The sequence below is a fragment of the Cebus imitator genome, unplaced genomic scaffold (genome assembly GCF_001604975.1).
Source record: "Cebus imitator isolate Cc_AM_T3 unplaced genomic scaffold, Cebus_imitator-1.0 Scaffold18, whole genome shotgun sequence".
NCBI lineage: Eukaryota > Metazoa > Chordata > Mammalia > Primates > Cebidae > Cebus > Cebus imitator.
The window spans coordinates 16,784,874-16,807,688 of record NW_016107333.1 but is presented as its reverse complement, the minus strand read 5'-3'; the positions used below and the strand labels follow the sequence as shown (position 1 = coordinate 16,807,688).

The following is a 22,815-nucleotide window of genomic DNA, read 5'->3' as shown; positions in this document are numbered from 1 at the left end:
TACAATTATGTACGTGCATTTTGTTCTTGTAAATTTAAAGAAATTTTAAGACTTGTTTTTATTGTTATTCAATAATTTAAAATCTACTGATATACTACTTATAATACATATATATAATCTAAGTAACCAATTAAAATGTACAATTCAGTTGTTTTTAGTATATTCACAGAGTTGTGCAACCATCATCACAATTTTAAAACATTTTCATCACTCTAATAAAAACCCTAAATCCATTAATAGTCACTCCCTGCAGTTCCCTTCTCCAGCCCTAGGAAACCCCTAATCTGCATTCTGTCTCTATAGATTTGTCTGTTATTGACCTTCTGTTTATACAGAATTATACAATATATGGTCTTTTATAACTAGCTTTTTTTTTTTCACTTGGCATGATGTTTTCAAGATTCATGCATTTTGCAGCATATATCAGAGCACTTCATTTATTTTTATTGTCAAGTAATATTCAATTTTATGGATGTATTACATTGTATTTATCGTCTCAAGGGTGTAGCCTTGGCCATGTGCACAGTTTTGGGATGGCAGTGGTTATAGCAGGGCTCTCTTTGTCTCTTTTCCTAATCTTTCTGTTGTCTGTCTCATTTCATATCAAATTCAGATATTAGAATCCAGTAATTGCCTGATGATTGCTCTATTGTTCTTGACAATTTCTGAGCTATAAATTGCTCCAGAGTCTGCTCCAATTAAATTTGGGAAGGAGGAATTTTTGAAGCTAGTATTTGAAGTTGTTGTTGTTGTTGTTGTTTTCCCTCAGCAGGGGTCTTCTTAACTGTCTTTCTCTGTTTGTCTAAAACTAGCTAACCTACCATTTAGCTTATTTCCCTGCTGTAGCTATTAGCCACTTTTTAGTATCTCCATTGGGTTTTGGGGGGGATTTTTTGTTTTGTTTTGTTTTTTTAGAGACCAAGTCTTGCTCTCTCACCCAGGATGAAGTGCAGTAGTGCAATTATAGCTCACTGCAACCTTGAGGTCCTCCCATCTCAGCCTCCTAAGTAGCTGGGACAATAGGCACATGCCATCATCTCTGGCTACTTTTTAATTGTTTATAGAGATGGAGGTCTTGCTATGTTGCCCAAGCTTGTCTCAACTCAAGCGATCCTCTCGCCTTGGCCTCCCAAATTGCTGGGATTACAGAAATGAGCCACTGTGTAACCTCCATTGATTTTGATAACACCTTAGGCTTACACTTCCTCACACTCTGTGTCAAATAAACTCAGTTCCACAAACAAACAAAAAGTTCCATTTGTTTGTGTAACTGAGTTTATTTAACACAGAGTGCTCATGGATTAAAAGAATTAATATGGTTAAAGTGGTCATACTTCCCACGACAATCTATAGATTCAATGCTATTCCTATCAAACTACCAACATCAGTTTTCACAGAACTAGAAGAAGCTTTTCTAAAATCCATGTTGAATAAAAAAGAGCCCAAATAGCCAAAGCAATTCTAAACAAAAAGAACAAAGCCAGCGGCATCACATTACCTGACTTCAAACTATACTGTAAAGCTACAATAACCAAAATAGCATGGTACTGGTACAAACAAGACACATAGACCAATGGAAGAGAATAGGAAACCCAGATATAAAGCCACACACCTACAGCCATCTGATATTTGACAAATCAACAAAAATAAGCAATGGGAAAAGGACTCCCTATGCAACAAATGGTGCGGGGATAGCTGGCTAACCATATACAGAAGAATGAAACTGGACCCCTACCTTTCACTATATAGAAAATTACCTCAAGGTGGATTCAAGATTTAAATATAAGACCTCAAACTATAAGAGTCCTAGAAGAAAACTTAGAAAACGCCATTTTGGACATTGGCCTTGGGGAATAATTTATTGCTAAATCCTCAAAAGTAATTGCAATAAAAACAAAAATTGATAAGTGGGACTTAATTAAACTAAAAAGCTTCTGCACAGCAAAAGAAACTATCAACAGACTAAATAGGCAGCCTACAGAATGGGAGAAAATATTTGCAACTATGCATCCAACAAAGGTCTACTATCCAGAATCTATAAGGAACTTAAATAATTGAACAAGCAAAAATAAATAACTACATTAAAAATGGGCAAAAGACATAAACAGACACTTCTCAAAAGAAGACATACAAGTGACCAACAAACATATGAAACAATGCTCAGTGTCACTGATCAGAGAAGTGCAAATCAAAACCACAATTAGGTGCCATTTCACACCAGCCAAAATAGCTATTACTAAGAGGCATAATAGCTGCTGCAGAAAAAAGGAGTTGCTTATAAACTGTTTGTGGGAATGTCAGTTAGTTCAGCCTCTGTGGAAAGCAGTTCAGAGATTTCTCAAAGAATTTAAAACAAACTACTATTTGACCCAGCAACCCCATTACTGGATCTATATCCAAAAGAAAATAAATCATTCTACCAAAAAGATATCTGTGCTTATATGTTCATTGCAGCACTATTCACAGTAACAAAGACATGGCATCAGCCTGGGTACTCATAAGTGGTGGAGTGGATAAAGAAAACATGGTACATATATACCATGGAATACTATGCATCCATAAAAAAGAAAAAATTATATCGTTTGCAGCAACGTAGATGCAGCTGGAGACAATTTTTCTAAGGAAATTAATGCAGGAATAGAAAACCAAATACTGTGTGTTCCCTCTTATAAATGGTAGCTAAATATTGGGTATTTGTGGACATAAAGAAGACCTCAGTAGAAAGTGGAGACTACTGGAGTAGGCAAGGATGGAGGGGGACAAGGGATCAAAAACTAACTATCGGGTACTGTGCTCAGTACCTGTGTGATGGGATCATTCAGGCCCCAAACCTTCGCATCATACAATATGCCCAGGTGGCAAACCTGCACATGTACTCCCCAAATCCAAAATAAAAATTGAAAACTAACAAACAAGTAAACCCCTTGGAGGAAAGCTTTACAGCTTTCTGTTCTTATAAACTGACTCTCTCTTTAAGCAAAATCTTCGAGCCACTCTTCCAGGTAAGGGGCAGAAATGATAGCCTCTGGTCTTCTTAGTTTACCTTTCTGAGCATGGAACCTCTGCCGTATATGTGAGCAGCCGAGGGAAGTCAAGGTCCCAATATTTTTGTCCTGACCCAGCTAGGATAAACTTTCTACTCTATGAATGGGGTCTGGATAGAAGAAGGGAGCCCCTGACCTCTCAGCCACACTCACCAGGAATTGAACCTCTAAAATTTAGATTTAGAGGAAACGGGAAATGCTGGCCTCCTTCTTTCGATGAGATCCCATGTTGCTTGGTTGAGATTTGAGGAGAAGGGGAGCCCCCTTCCTCTTGGACACACCCAACCAAAGTGGAGCTTCTATGGAGATGAGTTGCAGGAGAAGGAGGGGCCCAAGGGCAGCCATGGCCCAAGTGCTACAGAATCTCTGTTCTTACCAAGTTTTAGTGTCTGTTTTTGGAATAAATATTTTTTCATTAAATGCTGTTAGGACACTTTGCAAAGACGTTGATGGTTGGTTTTGTTGGTATTGTTTTTGGTTTTTGATTGTATGTGGTTTTTTGATTGTTTGTTTATAATTTTCAACACTTAAGTTTTTTGGCTGGGGCTTGGACCTGTGGAGCTCCTCACACTGCCATTATGGGAGTAAAATTCATAGAATTATTTTTTGAAAAGAGTGTGCCAAAGAAAACTCCTGTTTTCACGACATAGAGTTTCAGTTTCCTTAAGGTAAATGGGGATAGTAATTCACACCACGCTGCCTAGGACATGGGAGCCCTGAATAATGGTCAGTTTATTCTTTCCCTCCTCTTGTCTCACTTTTGGGACTTAAAGACATTCTAGTTGAATGAAGGTTCCTGCCTAATTAGTGTGTTTTTATGCTTTGAGAATGTTAAAACTCCATAATAGTATTTTAGGTAAAGAGAGTAATATATTTAAACAGTATTACAGAATGATCTTCAGACCTGAACAAGGATTCTTTTGGAGGTTTGACTCATGAGAAAATGCTTCAGCAAAACCACAAACAAACAACAATACTCAGGGTCTCTTTTTTCCTTCTTTCTTCTCTTTTATACCTGCCTCTACCCTATCCTCTCCTAGCTCATTTCCTCCATATTATAACATTTTGTCAACATGTAAAAATTATTGAATAATAATTGAAGAATTGAACAACTAAAAGAATAAAACTCAGGCAGTCTGTATAAATTTTGTAAAGCAGTTCATAACCAGTATTTTCTCTGAGTTGTGTTCTTATATGGCAGTCTGAACCTTGAAATAATATTTCCACCACGTATATACTCTCTTTTCTAATATATAATTTTTATTTTTATTGATCTAAGGGGTACAAGTACAGATTTGTTACATGGATATATACATAGTGGTGAGGTCTGGGCTTTTAGTGTACCCACCACTCAAAGAGTGTACACTCGGCCCACTATGTAACCTCCTGTCCCTCACCCTTCTCCCACCCTCCCCCTTTCTGAGTCTACAATGCCTATTAGTCCAATCTCTATGTCTGTGCACACACACACTCTTTCTCTCCTCTCCCTCTTTCCTTCTCTCTCTATTAAGAAATGAGAATCTCAAGAAAGCCATTCCAATATCACTTATTCATTTAGTTATTCATGCATTTATTTACAAAGTTGATTTAATAAGTAGGATGTGTATGGTGCTCTGCCAGGCATTTGGCCCTGGTTTGCATTTTAAGAGATGATGAAACAGATTTGAAGAGCTGGCCAATCAGCATATGCCTTGCCAAGCCAAAAAGTTATTGTCATGTTTGCTCAATTTCCATGTAGCATATTCAACTAATTATAATTTAAAATGTCCAGGAGGAGCACTGTGGCTGTGATCCTAGGAGAAGCAATAATTGAGATTTTTCCTATTCTTCCACCTTGTAACAGCTTTAGAGCTGGCCAGGGACAAATACTATGTTGTTTCCAGCTTCTCCTACAGGTAATGTTGAGCAACTGAAATCTATTAAAATTGATTCATAAACTACTGCACACTCTTTGATCTTCCTTAAAAATCCAGGACCAATCAGCAACAATATATAATCAAGTACAATATAGTCTACCCAGGGCTGCTTATTCAAAAAGAGGATGAGGTGATGAGCTAAAAGCCAGACCTGAAAATTCTGTTTAAAACACAAGTTACCTTCTTTTAAATAAATAATTTAGAAACTTGGGATAGAGTTAAGACATTTTTTTTAATTTGAAAATAGAAGAATTTTTTGTACTTTGGATTGTGAAATTACATTATTTTGTTTAGCCAGCTATGTACTGAATCTTCACTATGTGCAATATTAGCAAAGCATATTCCCTGCTTTCAAGAAATAAGTTAGACACAAATTACTAAAATTGAAGGCAGAAAATATCTGTTACAATAGAGGGTTTAAAAATGTCATTTAAGACAGAGAAGAAAGAGATTTATTCCTGTTAGAGAAGATTAGAAGAGATTTCATAAAGGAAATAGCATCTAATTCAAAGCCAACAAATCGACAGAAATGTGGGGACATAATAAAACCAACCAAAGCACATTACGGGCTGCCTTTAGATACCAGTAAGTAATCCTGCCTGGCTAGAGCAGTAGAAAAGGGGAAATCAAGTTAGATGATCTGCAGTCAATCATGAAGACCCCAAAATGCCATCAGAGGAGTTGGGAGTTGATTTTGAAGATAACAGAAAAGTACAGAAGGGTTTTGAAACAGGGAGTAGTAATCAAAACTGTGTCTTAAAGGGATTATTCTAACACCATGCATAAAATTGATTTTTTAAATATTAGAGGTAGAAAGACCAATACAGAAGTCATTCTTCCACTAGACTAGGTGGGCCAGAACTACGAGAACAAAATCAATGTAGGCAGCAGTTCTGTAAATATGAAATAGGAAATAGAATAATGGGAATGGATCACACTGGGAAGAGGGATGATAGAACTTGGGGACTGATGTCAGCAGTTAAAGAGGAGCAGAAGATGTTTTGAGGTTTAATGTCTGTGTGCCACGGAAGTTGACAATGCCCTTAAAAAGAGAAAGGAAGCAGAGAAAGATGAAATTTGAGAAAAGAAGAAAAGCGATGTTTCATTTAGTCAATAAATTCGTATTAGGCACTTACTATGTGCCAGGTGGCTGCTTTGGGGGGATGAGAGAGTTATCTTTAAATTTTAAAGCTCTTTATGGAAGAGGCACTGTTCCAATCCGTGCTTCTCCAAAGGCAGAGCTGGAGCAGTGAGTAGAAGCAAGGTAGGAAGTGAGATATCTTTCTAATACATTAAGACTTCGTGAGAAGTAGTAAGAGCTCTGTTACAGGCAGTATTCAAGTAGAAGATGGAAGATATTCTTCTAGGAACATTGTAGCCAAGGATGCCTACGTTAGGAAAGAGGTTAGACTAACCTTTCTGCAAGCTTTAGAGTCTATTTTTCTGATGATCTAGTCCTGTGGGTTCTATTCTTAATCCCTGGTTTCTCACAATTATTAAATAAATTACTCAGTCTATCTGCCATTCAGTAAAACTCACACATTAACATCTGTTATTTTTGAATTATTTGGATTAGGACTCATCTTCTTTATTTAAAAAAAAATTCTACACAGTTAATGTTACCTTTATAGCTAATTTACAATGGTAACCCCGGTAGATTGGGTTATAAAAATCAGAGGGGAAAAGGATTTCTTGTGCCTAATAATACTTTTGTTTGGAAGAAGCCATGCAAACAAGAAATAAATTATCCTGACTTCAAGATTGCAATGCAGTTTGTTGCAGTATTTCAAAAAGGAAAATATATATATATATATATCTCAGAGAGGCTCATTTTGCGATAGCACGGTAAAGAAACAGAATACTTACTCTCCAAACACTGCAAAGCTTTAGATCAGAAGCATTTATCTGTGCTGCATTTAAAAAAAAGAAGAAAAGGCAGGAAAGAAAGGAAAAGGAGAAAGGGAACCTGTCGTGAGCTCTGTTATAAGCTATAGTTCAAGCTTCGCATTTCCTGGTTCTTTTGAAACGTAAAATTCCACAACAAATAGCTCTGTAACGTATAACCAGTATGAAGATTCAATTCAGATTTAAGTACTTTGGTTTGCTTTTGAATCTTGCTATTTTCTGCATTTGTTTTGACTGCTCTCATCATTCAAGATTGACGCTTGGATGGGTGTGTAGGAGGAAGCAGCAGCAGCAGGCTTACAGCTTGCAGACAAAAAAAATCTGCCTTATCTGATGGCTATTATTGAAAATGCGAGGTGTAGCCTGGGCTGGGTAATGAAGGGGAGCGAGCGAGGGGGAGCAAGGAGCATGGAGCTGCATACTGATGAGTGTAGGAGTACTTGATAAAAAAGAATTCTGGCTGCCGGCCGTGCATTGCTCATTGTGGAGTACTCCAACAATCACATAGAACGCAGACCAGCCCAAGCTGACAGCTTGATATGCCTTCTTCTGCTGCCTGGTTTTGGGGGCTGTATGACGTACTGGTCGGTAGTAAAGATTAATATGTAAGAAATGTGGAGCTAGGATCAAGTCATACTCCACAGCCTGCCTGGCAAACTATGTTTTACTTCTGACTTTGCTCTCTCGCTGAGAACATTAATCTGTCAAGCTGGCGGGCTCCTTTGATAGCAACTTTCCCAGGGGCATGATGTGGCAATGCCACCTCTCAGCCCAGGACTACCGCTATTACCCCGTGGACGGCTACTCCCTGCTTAAACGCTTCCCTCTTCATCCTCTTACAGGACCCAGATGCCCTGTCCAAACAGTGGGACAATGGTTGGAAAGCATTGGGCTACCTCAGTACGAGAACCACCTGATGGCTAATGGATTTGACAATGTGCAGTTTATGGTAAGACGCTCTCTGTGTCCACAGAGCTGCCTTTTGTCTGTCTTTGATTCTTATGTGTCTTACATGGCTCAGAGGCAGCCTGATTTGCACCAAAATCGGTCAGATTTATATATGTAACTGCATCGGAAAATTGAATGCCCTTAAGACTGAACTTACTGTGTACAGATAGACTCTTGATAAAAAATGAGATCTGTATGTAGCCATATACATATGTGCTATATGAATGAACTGGTGAGAGTGCTATTTATAGGCAGTGAAAGAAGATTAATATTGATATTCTCCCTGTCATTCTTTGTATGTTTATTTTATAAATTTGTAATCTTAGAATACTCAGATTATATTACTCTTCAGCTAATTCTTGATTCTTATATTATTTCACTTGAGCACCAGCATTTAGTGGTTAATGAGACAAGTTGTCATGTTTACAGTGTGAAGATCATTTCTTTTCCTGATAATTGTTCAATAAGCAGTTTCAATCATGTGGAAAACCTTCAGTTCATTAGCAAACTGCTTCAGATGGTCAGTTATGGAGAGCGTTCACTTCCACATGCTGATTGAAGAGTGTTGAAGTATTGTTTATTACTTTAGGTGGAAAATAAACACTTTGGTCATTTAGCTGTCAATATTTAGAAAGAGGTTTGTAGACTAAGTATAGTCATGTACTTCTGAATACTGATCTACATGCAGTCTAAACCTGGCATGTGCTAACTTTCTACCATTTTGCATATAGGTGAGGAAGGAGGATGGGGAACTGTGCAGACCAAAAATTCAGCTTTCTAATCATTTCCATACCTCCCCCAGTGCTCATCAGTTCCCCTCGTTAAGCTACGTCACAGCTTTTTTACCTTTCCTTGCTTTTAAGTAGCTATCACACATATCAGTGATCCCTAAATTTAGAGAGACCTACATAACACAGGCATGCAGCACACAAATGACTTGTAGAAATAAGTAACAACCCATCCTAAATAAAATAATAGGGCTGACACCTGCAGCTTACTAGTACCAGAAATGATAACGCAACAGTGAGAGCTGGTTAGATTTTTTATTTCTATCTCAGATTATTTTTCTCTGAGGTTGACTTGAGTATTATAGATTTGAAGGTTATTAACATTATTCAACTTCTCCTTCTCCAAAAGTATGTATGCCCACGAGTTTTTAAAAATAAAAAGGACATAAATATAGGAAGATATATGAGCTCTAAGTAATTGTATGTCCAGAATGCTTTATGAGTGATTTGTTGGGTTTTTTTATACTGAAATATGCAGCTACTGTTATTTTTCTTGTGTTTTCTTTAGTTTAGATCCTTCTGTGTCCTTAAGTACTGTCACTGGTTATATAGACAAGATACTGTGGGTATTGAAATGAAAAAAAGTGGAAGTTCTTCAATTGCTATGAAAGTCTTAGAACACTGAACAGATTTAGGACAGACTTGGGGCATTAAATAGATGGCATTAAGAATTAAAGAATCAAACAGAATTGAAGTCTTTTCATTATTATTTGTGTTTACTGTATATTTAAATATCTTAATTCTTTCTCCCTATGTCTACTTGAAATAAGGGTTTCTCATTCTCGCCCCTGAAACCCTTGTCCAAATTTATTCTGGTCCCATGAGAAGTTAGGTCTTTGAATTTCCTGGATCATTTGGCCACTCTGAAAGACTTTAATTCAGCTTATTTTTCCTCTGAATGTTAAACACGTATGAGCAAATATAACACCTTTTTGAAAGCCTCAAACTGAAAGGTTAATCAAACAGTTTTCAAATAAGCATTTGAAGAGTGATCGTAAAAATTATTCATGAATGAATCATGTATAAGCACTGCAAAATTTATCTGGAAGGCAAAATCCTGGACATATGTGATGTAACCAAGGTCTAATCATAGAATATATTCTTTACTTGTTTAATTTGAAATATTCTGTATAATTTTCTAGAAAATAATATTAATTTAGATGGGCCAATCAAATACTTTCTTCATGAGACAGAATTATCTTTTTAAAAAAACTTTGAATTGCCATTTAGAGGAGTTAATTAATTATGAAAATGAAGCAAATCATGAAGTGGTATCATCAATTAGTGCTTTATATGCTGTTATACACCATTTATTTGCTACTAGAATTATAGCGATTAATTTCTACCTTTATAAAAATTATTTATTGATCTACATAATCTAATTTATGTAATTACAAACTTAGCCTAACTAATACATGAATATGATTGGCTCACTGTAAGAAACATATTTCTTTAATGTGGTGAAAAATCCATTAGACTTGCTTAGTCTCCACTCAGTATCACATTCTAGCTTTTGTTTTTCTTGAAGCACATTCTGACCTGCATTTATTACTCCTGTTGCCTAAGCAACAAACACTACACTCCTATTAACTATGATGTAGTACAGGTCTTATTAGCTTTTTTGAACAAGACAGTAGAAATCAAAAGGATGTAATTAATGTTGGTTGAAACATCATAGTGCATCCACGCATAGATGTACTTTGTTTAGAAAACATTTTCAGGAGTTAATTTTTTATTCAATCAAGAATCCAATAATGAATGTGAACTTAAATTGTTCATATAAGTAACTTAAAGTATTTATTGAAAGCTTTTAAAATTGTTTGCTAAATCTGTTCTACATACATACTTCCACATATAAACACAATATGTGAATAATTTATCACCATGGCTATAATTATCTTTAAGAAAGACTATTATCACCAATGTCTAAGACCCCAATTGTTTTTTGTTTTTTGGGGTTTTTTGAGATGAAGCCTTACTCTGTTACCCAGGTTAGAATGCAGTGGAGTGATCTTGGCTCACTGAAGCCTTCATCTTTCTATTTCAAGCGATTCTCTTGCCTCAGCCCCCCAAGTAGCTGGGATTACAGGTGTGCACCACCACACCCAGCTAACTTTTGTATTTTTAGTAGAGATGAGGTTTCACCACGTCGGCCAGGCTGGTCTAGAACTCCTGACCTCAAACGATCCACCCACTTTAACCACCCAAAGTACTGGGATTACAGGCGTGAGCTACCCATGCCTCCCCCTATAATTGTTTTTAAATATTTTGTCAATTATTGCCCCTCCTTCAGACTAATATTTACCCTTGATTTTACAGATGTTTGAATTTTTTCCCCATATCTTAAGGTCCAAATTTTAAACTTTTCCTTTATGTATTTCATTTTGGTTTTCATTTTGGTTTGTAGAATAGTTGTGCACACAGTTTAGATCCTTCTGTGTCCTTAAAAATGTAAAATAAGTAGAAATTGGTACAATCAAAGAATAGTTATAAAGGTACATCATGTTACCTGAGACTTTAGGAAAGTCATATCTATGTTTAAACCAAAAGCCCTTCACAACAGAATCTTTTGTCTTAAAATCTGCCCAGATCCCACCCTTCTTGTTTATCCCCTCAGAAGTCAAATATTACCACCTCCCTCCTGGTTGGCAAAGCCTACCTGATACTCACCTCTGGGAATGCTGCCATGCCCTCTGACATTTCACTCACCTCCCCTGAATTTGTAACATACAGAATGTGTCTAAGTTTCCACATTTTTTTTTTCACCACGGAGCTTAGGTATAAAGTGATTACTATGCAAAAATGCACATGCTCATTTACTTCCTCATTATATTTGTCTCTACCATCGCATGTGTTTTTCAAAGTCTGATGACTGATTCCTAAATTTTAAATTCCAAATGATCTATTCTTATCTTAATAACTTTGTTCATCTGTACTCTCTACCTACTCCTCCTGGACAGACATTTCCTTTCCTTCCCCTCTGTCTTTTATCCTCAAGGGTATAACTCAATTCCTGCTTAGTTCAGGTAGCTTTCCTTAATGACTGCAGTCCAGAACAGCCTCTTTTTTCCTGAACTCACGCAGTGGTTATGTTTGATATGAAAAAAATATATTTGGCATGCCATTATTCTCTCTCTAGAAATAGGAGTTAAGTTTTCACTTGTATGTATCTTGTCTTCCCAATTAGACTGGAAGCTTCTCAAGTCCAAGTTCTGTGTATTCAGTTTCCTTGCCTTCCTCACAACTCCCAGCATAATGCTGTGTGCATAGAAATCAGCCTGTAAAAACCGAAAGCACGACAGACTGTTGTAGGTGGACCTCCAGTCTCGTTTTAAAACTGGAAGCCTTATTCTGCCAATGGGAACATGGAACATTAGTACCTTCACTCATTCATGCAACAAACACTCCTTAGACATCATTTATGTGCCAGGGACAGTGTTAAGTACTAGGGATGTAACAGTGAATAAGGCATGACCCTTACCCTCAAGGAGAGTACAGTATTTCCCTCAGACCTGTATTAGTTGCATGCACATCACACACATACACGTTTCTTCATGCACACGTAGGTGCACACACACCTCACCACAGGGATCTTGCCCCTCATTCTTCACATAATCACCATCACTCAACATATGAATTTACTAGCAATTGGTTTGTCAGCAACAAATTACAGTCGATAATAGAAGAGGTAAAGTCTGTCATAACATGAAATAAAGGAAGATGAAGATGCTGATGATATCAAAACATTGGCAGTGTTATGGTAGATTCATAGTCTGAAGACTGTATTAAGGAGTTTATACTACTTGGAGGAGGACTGAATCATAACCTCACCATGATAACTAGCTGACAGTTATATTTGTAAACTCTAATCAAAATAGGAAAGAATGAAATCATTACCGACTCATTTTTTAAAGCATCTCCTGTGTTTCTAGCAATTGCCATCTAGGTTAACTTGGAATGCTTTGACCCTTATTAAAATGTTAAAATGCAGCCTTTACAGAATAAGAAGTAACAGTAATACTGATAGCCCTACATGAATTGGCATTTCTGTACACTTGGGTGGACAGCATTCATAAAGGACTTGCTGAAGGTCAACGTGAGCAGTGCCTATTAGACACTGCAGTGGAGCCACAGAGCTCTTGGGGTCATCCATTTGAACAAAATATTTGCACAAGCTAGAGCTTATACATATTTAATTAAAACTTTTTTCCCATTGCTGTGGTGCATTTTACACATTAATGGACTTACATCTCTTTTCCACTTTTACATAACTTTTCTATAATGAAAATATCATTTGCAGTTGGCCTGAAAAAATGACCTTTTAAGTACCTTAGTAGCATATTGTGATCCAAGTAGGAAGTTAAACTTGTGAAGTAGAAAAATAAATTATCCCTAAAGTGTGAGACTAATCACCCCCCCACCATGATAATTTCTTGTTCCAATATTGGTTAGGAAAATTTTGTGAACTTACTGAGATTTAAAGATACAAGAGAAAAATACCTGCCAATTTCCCTGTGTCTTCTTATTTCTCAAACAGGCTAGGCTCAGAGTTGAGCAGGTGGCCTTATGTTAAAAGTACAGCTATAGTTTTCTAAAATCATTTAGGCCAATAATTTCAAACCCACTTTCGAAAGAAAAAAAAAAAAAACATAACCTTTTCAACTGCCAGCATTTAAAAATCTGTTGGTATCTAAAAGTCAAAGCCAAGAGGGTTTGACTTTATCTGGACAACAGCTTAATTACAAATATAATAGGCACAGCCTCACAGTGGTGTGAGTTAGAACTAAAGTAAGACTTCTCATTTCCACTATCTCGTTTCTCTATGATTCAGTTTACTCATCTGTAAAATCAATCTAATGAGGGATCTAGAAGAAATGTTCTTTTTGATTGTTATTTAATATTTTGAGCTCTTTAAAGAGGCAAGTACAATATTGTTGCTGGCAGAGCTACTAATTGTTCTTGTATATCCCATTAGCCTTGCACGAATACTGATTGCTTGTGCCGCAGAAAGTCAAAATGAGGGCACATGCAGAGGTGACTATCTTGGAAGAATGGCTTTCAGAAAAAAAATTATTCAAATCTTATGTTAAAAAGGAGCCTTTTCTTCCTTCTGGAAGTTACTCTGATAAAATTTTAAGCACTAAAATATGCTGCTCCATTTTCTAATAATGCAGTATATAATATAACACCCATTACTAACTAATGCTCACATAAATAGGCCTTTAATTTGGTCATGCAGCATATTTGCATAATTCGATCTCCAGTATTACTTCAAATGACCAGATATTTGAGATGAGAAACTTACTTCATGAATCTGAAGAGTTACCAAAGCTGCTGAATTACAGCCTAATTTTAAGAATTCCAGCCACAATCATATTTCTAGTTTTCCTTAAAAAGACAAATCTTTCAAACAAGCATTCAGTGGCAGTGACCTCCATTTTCTCACTTCGAACCACTTTCTTAACCCTATAATCCAGCCTGTGTCTCAACTCTCCTGTTGAAATTGTTCTCTTTGAAGTCAGCTGTGATCTGCTTCTTACCAGTTCCCCACTCCCTACTTGTTTTTTACTTTTTTTCTCTTTGCTCTTTTTTCGATATCTGATTTTCGCTATCCACTCCTTATTATTTACTCCTCATTTGTGTTCCATGACGTTATACTCTCCTTTGCAATTACCCCTGCTCTCCTTCTCCTCATGCCTCCAAATAAGGGTGGTGTTCTACACCTTCCCATCCCTTAGGGAGATCGCTGGGTCTGATAGATCCATATATGTTCTCCATGTCTCACCTCTTTCTACCTGGTTCCCAGTGCTGTCCGGCTACTCAATAAACATTTCCAAATGCAAAGAGAATTTAGCACAGACCTGGCATAGAATAAATGCCCAATAAATGTTAACTATACTGCAGCCAGCATGATCTTTCTAGAGTGCAATTTGCTTTAGCACTACTCTGCTTAAAATCCTTCAGAGGTTCTCAATTACCTATGGAAGAATATAGGGCATTTCTAAAATCCTTAATATGGCTTTCATATTTAGGATCCTTAGTGACCTGGCCCTTACTTATTTTCCAGCCTTGTCTTTCACTGCTTCCTCTTTTTTGCAATAGAGAACTGCATTTTTTTTCTTTAATTGCCTGGCTTTTGCACATGCTACTCTCTCTGCCAAGAATGATATTCCTTTCTCTCTTAACTCCTTTTTATCCTTTAGCTCTTAGCATACTTGTCACTTTTTTTAGCTCTCAGCTCTTTTCTGAACCTCCAAGTATGGGTTAGGAACTCTCCTTCTGTAGTACCCTTTTGAAAAACGTTATCTTACTGGGGTACATCACCGCTTTACTTGTCCATCTAGCCTCACCACTTCTGCCATATATAAACACTAGGACAGGGGCCAGCAAACTTTTTCTGTAAAGGGCCAGATGGTAAATATTTTAGGCTTTGCAAGCCACATGGTTTTTATTGCAACTACACAACTCGGCTATTGTAGCATGAAAGCAGCCATAGCCAGTACGTAGATGAATGGGCGTGGGTATGTTCCCATAAAACTTTATTTACAAAAACAGGCAGATCTGATCAATGGGCCATCGCTTGCTGACCCGACTGTCAATTTTGAGCTCCTCAAGAGTTAGATGTATGCTTTTAACCTCTGCATCTCCTGGTACAGCCTGTAGTTTCCACATGTAGACACAGGAAATGTTTAATGAAAGGAGGAGGAAGAAAGCAGATACCTAGAAAAGACAGAAAGAAAAGAAAGAAGGCAGGAGAAAGGGAGTGAGGAAATCAGGCAGGTGGCTACATGAAGGGTTTCTGAAGGCCTGTTTAGTTTAAAGAGAACCCAGCCAATAGCTGAGGCTATTCAGAGCACAATCCAGCCTTCAGGAGTCTGATGAGAGCTACGGAGGGTGTTTTTGCTTTAACCAAGCAGACTGGAGTATATTTTCGGCAAGGGAATTGCACAGGCACAGGAACTAGAAAAACACAGCTGCAAAGCAAGCCTGTTTTCCCCTCTGTTTGGAATTCCTTTTTCTCCCTTCTTCACCTAATTGTGTATCATTGTTCATGAATCAGCTTAAGCATCACTTCCTCCAGGAAGTATTCCCCAACACTATCCTGCTGTCTGGCTGGCATAACTGTCCCTTTTCTGTGCACCCACGGTGCTCTATGCTAGTCCTTATCATATTACATTGCAGTTCTTTTATCTGTTCAGTTGTCTGCTTCCCCATCCTCTTCACAGAGAGTAAACTCTTTAGAGGCAGAGTTTGAGTCTTGTTTATCTTTCTATTCCTAAAGCCTCACACAGGGCTTGGCATATAGTAACTTCTTAATAAATATTAATCAAATGGAATTTTAAAGTTCTATATAGTTCCACGTAAATTATCCCATATAATTCTCACCATATACTGTATTAGTATACCCATAATTCTATATAGTTTCATATAATTCTATATAGTTCCATGTATTCTCTATAGTTCCATATAAATTATCACATACTAAGTATTAGTATGCCCATAGTTCTATATGGTTCCATATAAATTACCCAAATAATTCTCACTAATACTGTCAGTATTATTATACTCATAATTAGAAATAAAGAGGATAAAACCCAACAAGGTTAAAAAAAAATTGCCAGCAGAGCCTAGATTTCAAAACCAAACCTCTGTAACCTAGAAGTCTCTGCTCAATTCAGTAAAAGGACACAATTTCACCACTTCTCCCTTCACTTATTCAGCAATTGTTTCTTGAGCCACTGCTATACTGCGGGCACTAAATGAGATACTAGCCCTGCCTCAGAGCACTCCCAGTTTGTCATATTTCTGATCCTTTGAGGGACTTTATCTTCTTACCTTCTTACCTCCTTGCTGTACTTCTCAAGAGGATGTCTGCTTTAACCAGACCGGAATGCTCACTGCCAAATAAATATATACCTTCACTTTTGTTCACAATTTCCCTCTTACCTAACAAAGCCTATGTCCTCCTGATTGCTAATCATGGAAGACCTACCTCAAGGTCCTAGGCACTCCTCTGGCTGTAGGGAGCCTTCCCCTACTGACCTGGAGCTTGCTCACCTCTCCAGCCTTATCTTTCACCCCTCTTAAGCTCTGGCCATGTTGAATTACTTACAGTTCTACAACAGTGCCTCACCTGCTCATACATCCACACCTTTGCATACACTGCCTCATATAAACACTGTTTTCTGCCCAGAACCCTTGCTTCTTGCTCACATCTTTGCACTCCTACTTTAAAAACCTGGCTTAGAGGTCCCTACTCAGGAGCCTTAAACAAACCTTTGTAATGCTCAACTGTCCTTCACTGACCTCCCATGACACCCTGTACATACCTCTCTTGGAGCAGGCTTATCACATGGGACTGAAGTATCTGCTTCTTTACCAAACTCTTTCCCCTGAGACGAAGAACAGTGCCCAGTTCACTGTTAGTTTCCCAGTTACTAGCACTTTATATCAGTTTGCTAGGGCTGCCGTAACAAGGTACCACAAACTAGGGGGCTGAAACAACAAATTTATTGTCTCACAGTTCTGGAGGCCAGAAGTCTGAGACCAAAGTACCAGCAGGGTTGGTTCCTCTGAGGGCTATAAGGGAAGGAGCTGTTCTGGACCTATCTCCTTGATTTGTAAATGGCCACCTTCTCCTTGTATTTCAAATTCTCTTTCCTCTGTGTATGTAGAATATGCACCAGTCATATTTGATCTGGGCTCGCCCTAATGACCTCATTTTAACTTGAATATGCCTGTAAAGACCCTGTCTCCAAATAAGGCCACATCCTGAGATACTAGGGGTTAAAACTTCAACATATACATTTGGAGTGACACAATTGAACTCATAACGGTCCTCAATAAATGTGTGTATATGTGTAGCCTTTGTTTATTATCCCTCACATTGCCAAGCACAGTCCATAATGATCATTCAATAGTTACTTAATTGAATTAAATTCAATCTGTATGAGGTTTACATGAGATTCCAGATGCCTGAGGGATCTGATGTTATTCTTTCATCAATGATAAATGTAATCTTTCTGATAACTTAGAGTTTTTCATAGATGAGTCATCGTATACAGATAACACTGCTATTTAATATGAGAACTGGCAACACCAGAACCAGAAACTTGTTACCTTTCTAGCCCTATACTCTTTCCATTTTATTTTGCAACCTCTTCTGGTACCTAAATAAATCACACTTACAAGAAATATTTGTTTGATTTCCATCCTTACACTTGGTAACTACCTGATAGAAGCACTCCAAGGAAATTGATGATTAGGCAAGTCATGTTTTATAGCAAGAAACAAATATAGCCAGTTCAATAATACAACTATTGTTTATCAAGAACTTGTTATATGATTTTCACATACATTATCTTTACCTCTCCCACAAATGTTACAAAGTATGTAGTATTATTCCAGTTTTACAAGGGCAAAACTTAGTTATAGAAAGACTAAACATATGGTCCAAAACACTCAAGATTTAAACCCAAGTCAATCTGAGTCCAAAGGGAAAAGTTTTTAATAAGAGATACTGGGGCAGCATATCTGAGTGAGCTGAGAAAGATCTGAGCCCTGGAAAAACAAAAATAGCATAAATATTCTTTAATCTTGGATGGATGATGTTTCTGAGAAGTAGCAACAGAAGAGGTGACAGAGAAGAAAAAAAAATGGCCTCATGCAGAGATTAGGCAGTCTAACCTAAGGAAACCTTTTCACCATACATAGGGTTATAAAAATACAGATGAATTTCCAGATCAAGTTTGTTCTCAGACCATGAGACCTTCCGAGTGAGAGTCATTTCATGCATGCAGGAGACACCACATCAAACAGTAGCAGTGTTCATGGAAGACATGATCTGTCTTTCAGTATAATTTTTTCTATGATGTAATGAGCTGTCATAACAAAAGGCTGTAGATTCTTATCCATAAGAAAACTCAGGCTAGAAAGACACAGAAACAATACCTTACAAGTCATTACATGCATCTCCCTGGCTTTATTTCAAGACAACCTATGCTAGTCTTTGTGAACCAAGTGCACCACAGGCATTGAGAACTATTCATTCATTTGACAGTGTATGATCTAAAATAGTATTGAAGAACAAGAGCCCTTGCAATTCTACTTATGAATTACAGAGGTGAGAAAAATGAAATGGATAATGTAGGCCTCTGAATACCAGATCACTGATTTCTGCCCCTTGAGTCCACAGAATTAGATTTCACATTGTTATACTTTTACCTTCTCTTAGAGGGAGCAAAGATAATTAGGATTCATATTGAAAGAATTATGGAACATCTTAAGTTATAAGCCAATGTCTGGTTTGATGCCTGGCAAAGAAAATTAGGTTTGTCCTTCCAAAGTTTGGAGGGAGGTCTTGAAATTTGAGGCATAGAAACAAATGTATCTCAAGTTTCTTTGACAAAAGTTATATTATACATTTTTCAGAAAGGTGTAATCCTGTAGAGATAGAGCTGAACATTTAGCATTCATCAGGCCTGTGTAACAATATGGCCCATCCAGTTATCTGTTAGCCTAGGACAAGTAAATAGGAATATTCAGGCTGGCAAACATTTACTCCAGAAATCCCTCACTATTTCAGAAGGAAGCAAGCGAAAGATCATCCACAACAAATCAATCATTTAAGAACTACTGAATAAATAGCAGTAAGGTTCTTATTGCAGGGAGTGGGGTAAAGGGTGTGTTATATAGTTTAAAAATGCAATCCATTGACTTCCTGGTTATTTTTGTTGTACTTTATGGTTTTTTAAACTCTTACACATCTATTACCTCAATTATCTTAGAGGCAGAAGAAATAGATTATATTTTTATATGCAGTTCTTGCATAATGCTGTGATATTAGGGAAGCTTTCTTCTCTACCCTCTCTGAGTAAACTCAGATATAACCTGATTTTTTTTCAAAACCATCCTCAATTCTTATTCTGCTGTGGACACTATCCACTTACTCTTCTTTCTCCATAACCAAGCTTCTCAAAAGAATGCCTACACTTGCTGGCTTGCTCTTCAGAAAAGTACAATCAGGCCGTAATACCATCAGCTTCTGTCATCATTCTGAAATTATTTATAAAATTATTTATAGATGACGACCAATAAACTCTTAATTGCCAAAGACAATATACTCTTCCTGTTCCTTATCTACCTGATCTTTCTGTGGCCTTTCGTTCTGACCTCTCTTTTTTTTTTTATGACAACTCTTTTTGTCCTTGACCTCTAACCTTGTCTCTGTTACTTCCCCCTACCTTCTGTGTCTTCCTTGTAGCCCTCCCTGCTTCTGCCTTTACCCTCAGGCTTAGCCCTTGAGTCTTTTCTCTTCCCATTCCACACTTTCACCTTAGGTTACTTCACCAATAATCCACAAAAGCAAAGTTTTCTACCTCCTATATACTCTACTGACCCCTCAAATTCCGAGTGTTTAGAAATGGAATAATCTTTCCCCTAAAAGCTTGCTCCATGGGAAAGTTATCAATCAGTTGGGTAGAACACTGATGAGAGATCAAATGAGAATCGACCAAATGTCCATCAGTGATAGACTGGAAAAGGAAAATGTGGTACATATACACCATGGAATACTATACAGCCATAAAAAGGTATGATAACATGTCCTCCACAGGGACATGGGTTGAGCTAGAAGCCATTATCCTCAGCAAACTAACACAAAAACAGAAAACGAAGCTCTGCACATTCTCACTTATAAATGGGAGCTGAATGATGAGAACACATGGACACATGGCAGGGAACAGCACATAGTGGGGCCTGTCAGGGTTGCTGGTTGGTGGAGGGAGAGCATCAGGAAGAATAGCTAAGGGATGCTGGACTTAATACCTAGGTGATTGGTTGATCTGTGCAGCACACCACCAAGGGATACATTTACCTGTGTAACAAACCTGTACATCCTGTACATATACCCTGGAACTTAAAATAAACGTTGTAGGTAAAAAAAAAAAAAAATGAAACAAGAGAGTTAGCCACTGGATTTGGCCACACAGAGGCTCCTGGAGAACTTAACAAGAATACATTCTGTGAAATAAGAGCCACGGGAGCCATATTGCATTGGATCGAAGAAGTAGTAGACAACTGTCAAAAGAAGTTGACAATTTCTGATAATGGAAGTGCAGAAATACACTATTAGCTAAAGGGTGACTTTTGGGGTGAGGGGAGGAATTTTTAAAAGCAGGAGAGACTGGAGTCATGTTTGGCCACTGAAAGGAACGATCAGGTAGAAAAAAGAGGTATTGATATTGTAAAAGAAAGAAAGATCGAAAGAATAAAGATGAGAGAGGCTGGGATCCAGAGCCAAGTAGAGAGTTGGTCGTTAATGGGGACATTCCTGTGATAACAGAAGAGAAGACAGAGAAGGTGGATACCGTCATGATTGGTATATGAGGCACTAAGCACATGGAAATATGTTTCTTCTGATGGTTTCTATTTTCTAGTGAATAATGCTATAAGGATGTGGAAGATTTAAGGATAGAGAAGATAATTTAAAAGTTGCTTCAGAGAGTGAGAAGAATTTACTAAGAGAATGGAGTAGGATTAAAGGGCCATGTTTAGGGCTCATTTGAGATTTGTAATCATTAAATTCAGCATGGAAAAGACAATCATGCTCCATAGGAAATTGAAAGACAACTGCACTTTAAGGCACAGAATGGCTTCCATGGTCTGGCCTCTTTACCTACTTGGTGTGAGATCCTGGGCCAGTCCCTCAACCTTCGTAAATGTCTGTTTTTCATGTGCAAATTGGAGACAGTATACCTAGTTTGTAAGGTTTCATTAAGAATTAGATTAAGGCTAGCTCTGTGCTTTCAGTAAGCAATGAATCATGATGGTGACAAGAGTGCCTGTTCCATTTAGCTGGCACACCATGTAAGAATTACTGATTAGCCAGTGAAACAGAGAAATTGGCACAGGGCTTCATTGCTCTTACGCTCATAAAACATTGGATACAAGGAAGAAGCTTACATGCATTATTCTAGGAATATTGAAATATCCATAACCCACCTATCTCAGCAACCTTAAATCAAATAACTTTAAAGGATGTTGGAAAGCTAGTCACCTTAATTAACTCCTACTCACCACAGACTTCATTAGTCGACTACATGGACACCCAAAGAACTGAGCCATTCAGGCGAAGTGGCCATGAAATGGTGCAGATTGTTGGCAGTGTACTGCGGGACTTCCATGGACTAGATTGCATTTAGCACTTTCCCCAGGAAACATACTCAAAGACACACACTTATTACAAAATGTTCCCTTCACTATAAATGATAACATTATGATGACTTTTATGAGACCATTTGAATACTCAGGAGTCTAGTAGTTTTGTCCTTGAGGGTAACTAACTAAAACTTGCATTCAGACTGTGAAGTGTATTAACAAATATGCCACAGCATTTTAAAATATAAATCTATGTGTTTCAAATCTGCATCTTTTATCCTTTAACATGTGTTGACAGTCTAAAGTAGAAAGTAGATAAGCGTTTGTTAAGGGGTTCTCAGGAAAATCCTTTTGAATGGATTCCCAGGAGAGTTATCCATTCAATCCTAAGGGAACACCTATTGAGTACCTATATACTCATCTAACTGTGCTAAATGTGGTAGAAACTACAAAGAGGCATAGTACAGGATCTGCTGAAAGATCCAGCAGTCTACTCAGGCAGCTAAGACTAGCATACTTAACAGCAAATAGCAAATCACATTCAGATGTTAATATAAGTCAATAGTGTAAGCGTTTTCACAGCATAAAGTGTAACTGTTGGAGAAATTAGTGTTAGAAATCTATGACTGGCTAGGCACAGTGGCTCACACCTGTAATCCCTGTACTTTGGAAGGCTGAATCAGGAGGATAGCTTAAGATCAGGAGTTCAAGACCAGTCTGGACAACACAGTGAGACTCCTATCTCTACAAAAAAGAAAGAAAGAAAGAAAAACAAACAAATAAAAATTAGCTGAGGATGGTGGCCTATAGTCCCAACTACTTGAGGGGCTGAGGCACAAAGATTACTTGAGCTCAAGAGTTCAAGGCTGCAGTGGACTATGATCATCACACCACTGCATTCTAGCCTGGGAAACCAAGCAAGATCCTGTTTCAGAAAAAGAGAGAGAGACTGGGGGAGGGAGGGACAGAAAGAGGGAGGGAGGGAGAGAGAGAGAAAGAGAAAGAGAAGAAAGGAAAGAAAGAGAGAAAGAAAGACAGAAAAGAAAAGAGGGAGGG

The 22,815-nt window shown here is 37.7% G+C and overlaps 1 protein-coding gene across 27 annotated transcripts in view; it reads left to right on the top strand.

Annotated features, from left to right (window-relative positions):
• Positions 1-22,815, top strand: part of ANKS1B (ankyrin repeat and sterile alpha motif domain containing 1B) — a 1,267,908-nt gene that overhangs the window by 830,539 nt on the left and 414,554 nt on the right. For 16 of the 27 annotated variants that reach the window (XM_017511074.2, XM_037734055.1, XM_017511056.2 and 13 more), the window contains exon 15: positions 7,708-7,814. In XM_017511074.2, the coding sequence (XP_017366563.1) occupies positions 7,708-7,814 (107 nt within the window). The other 11 variants (XM_037734071.1, XM_037734080.1, XM_037734072.1 and 8 more) reach the window with 4 other exon arrangements.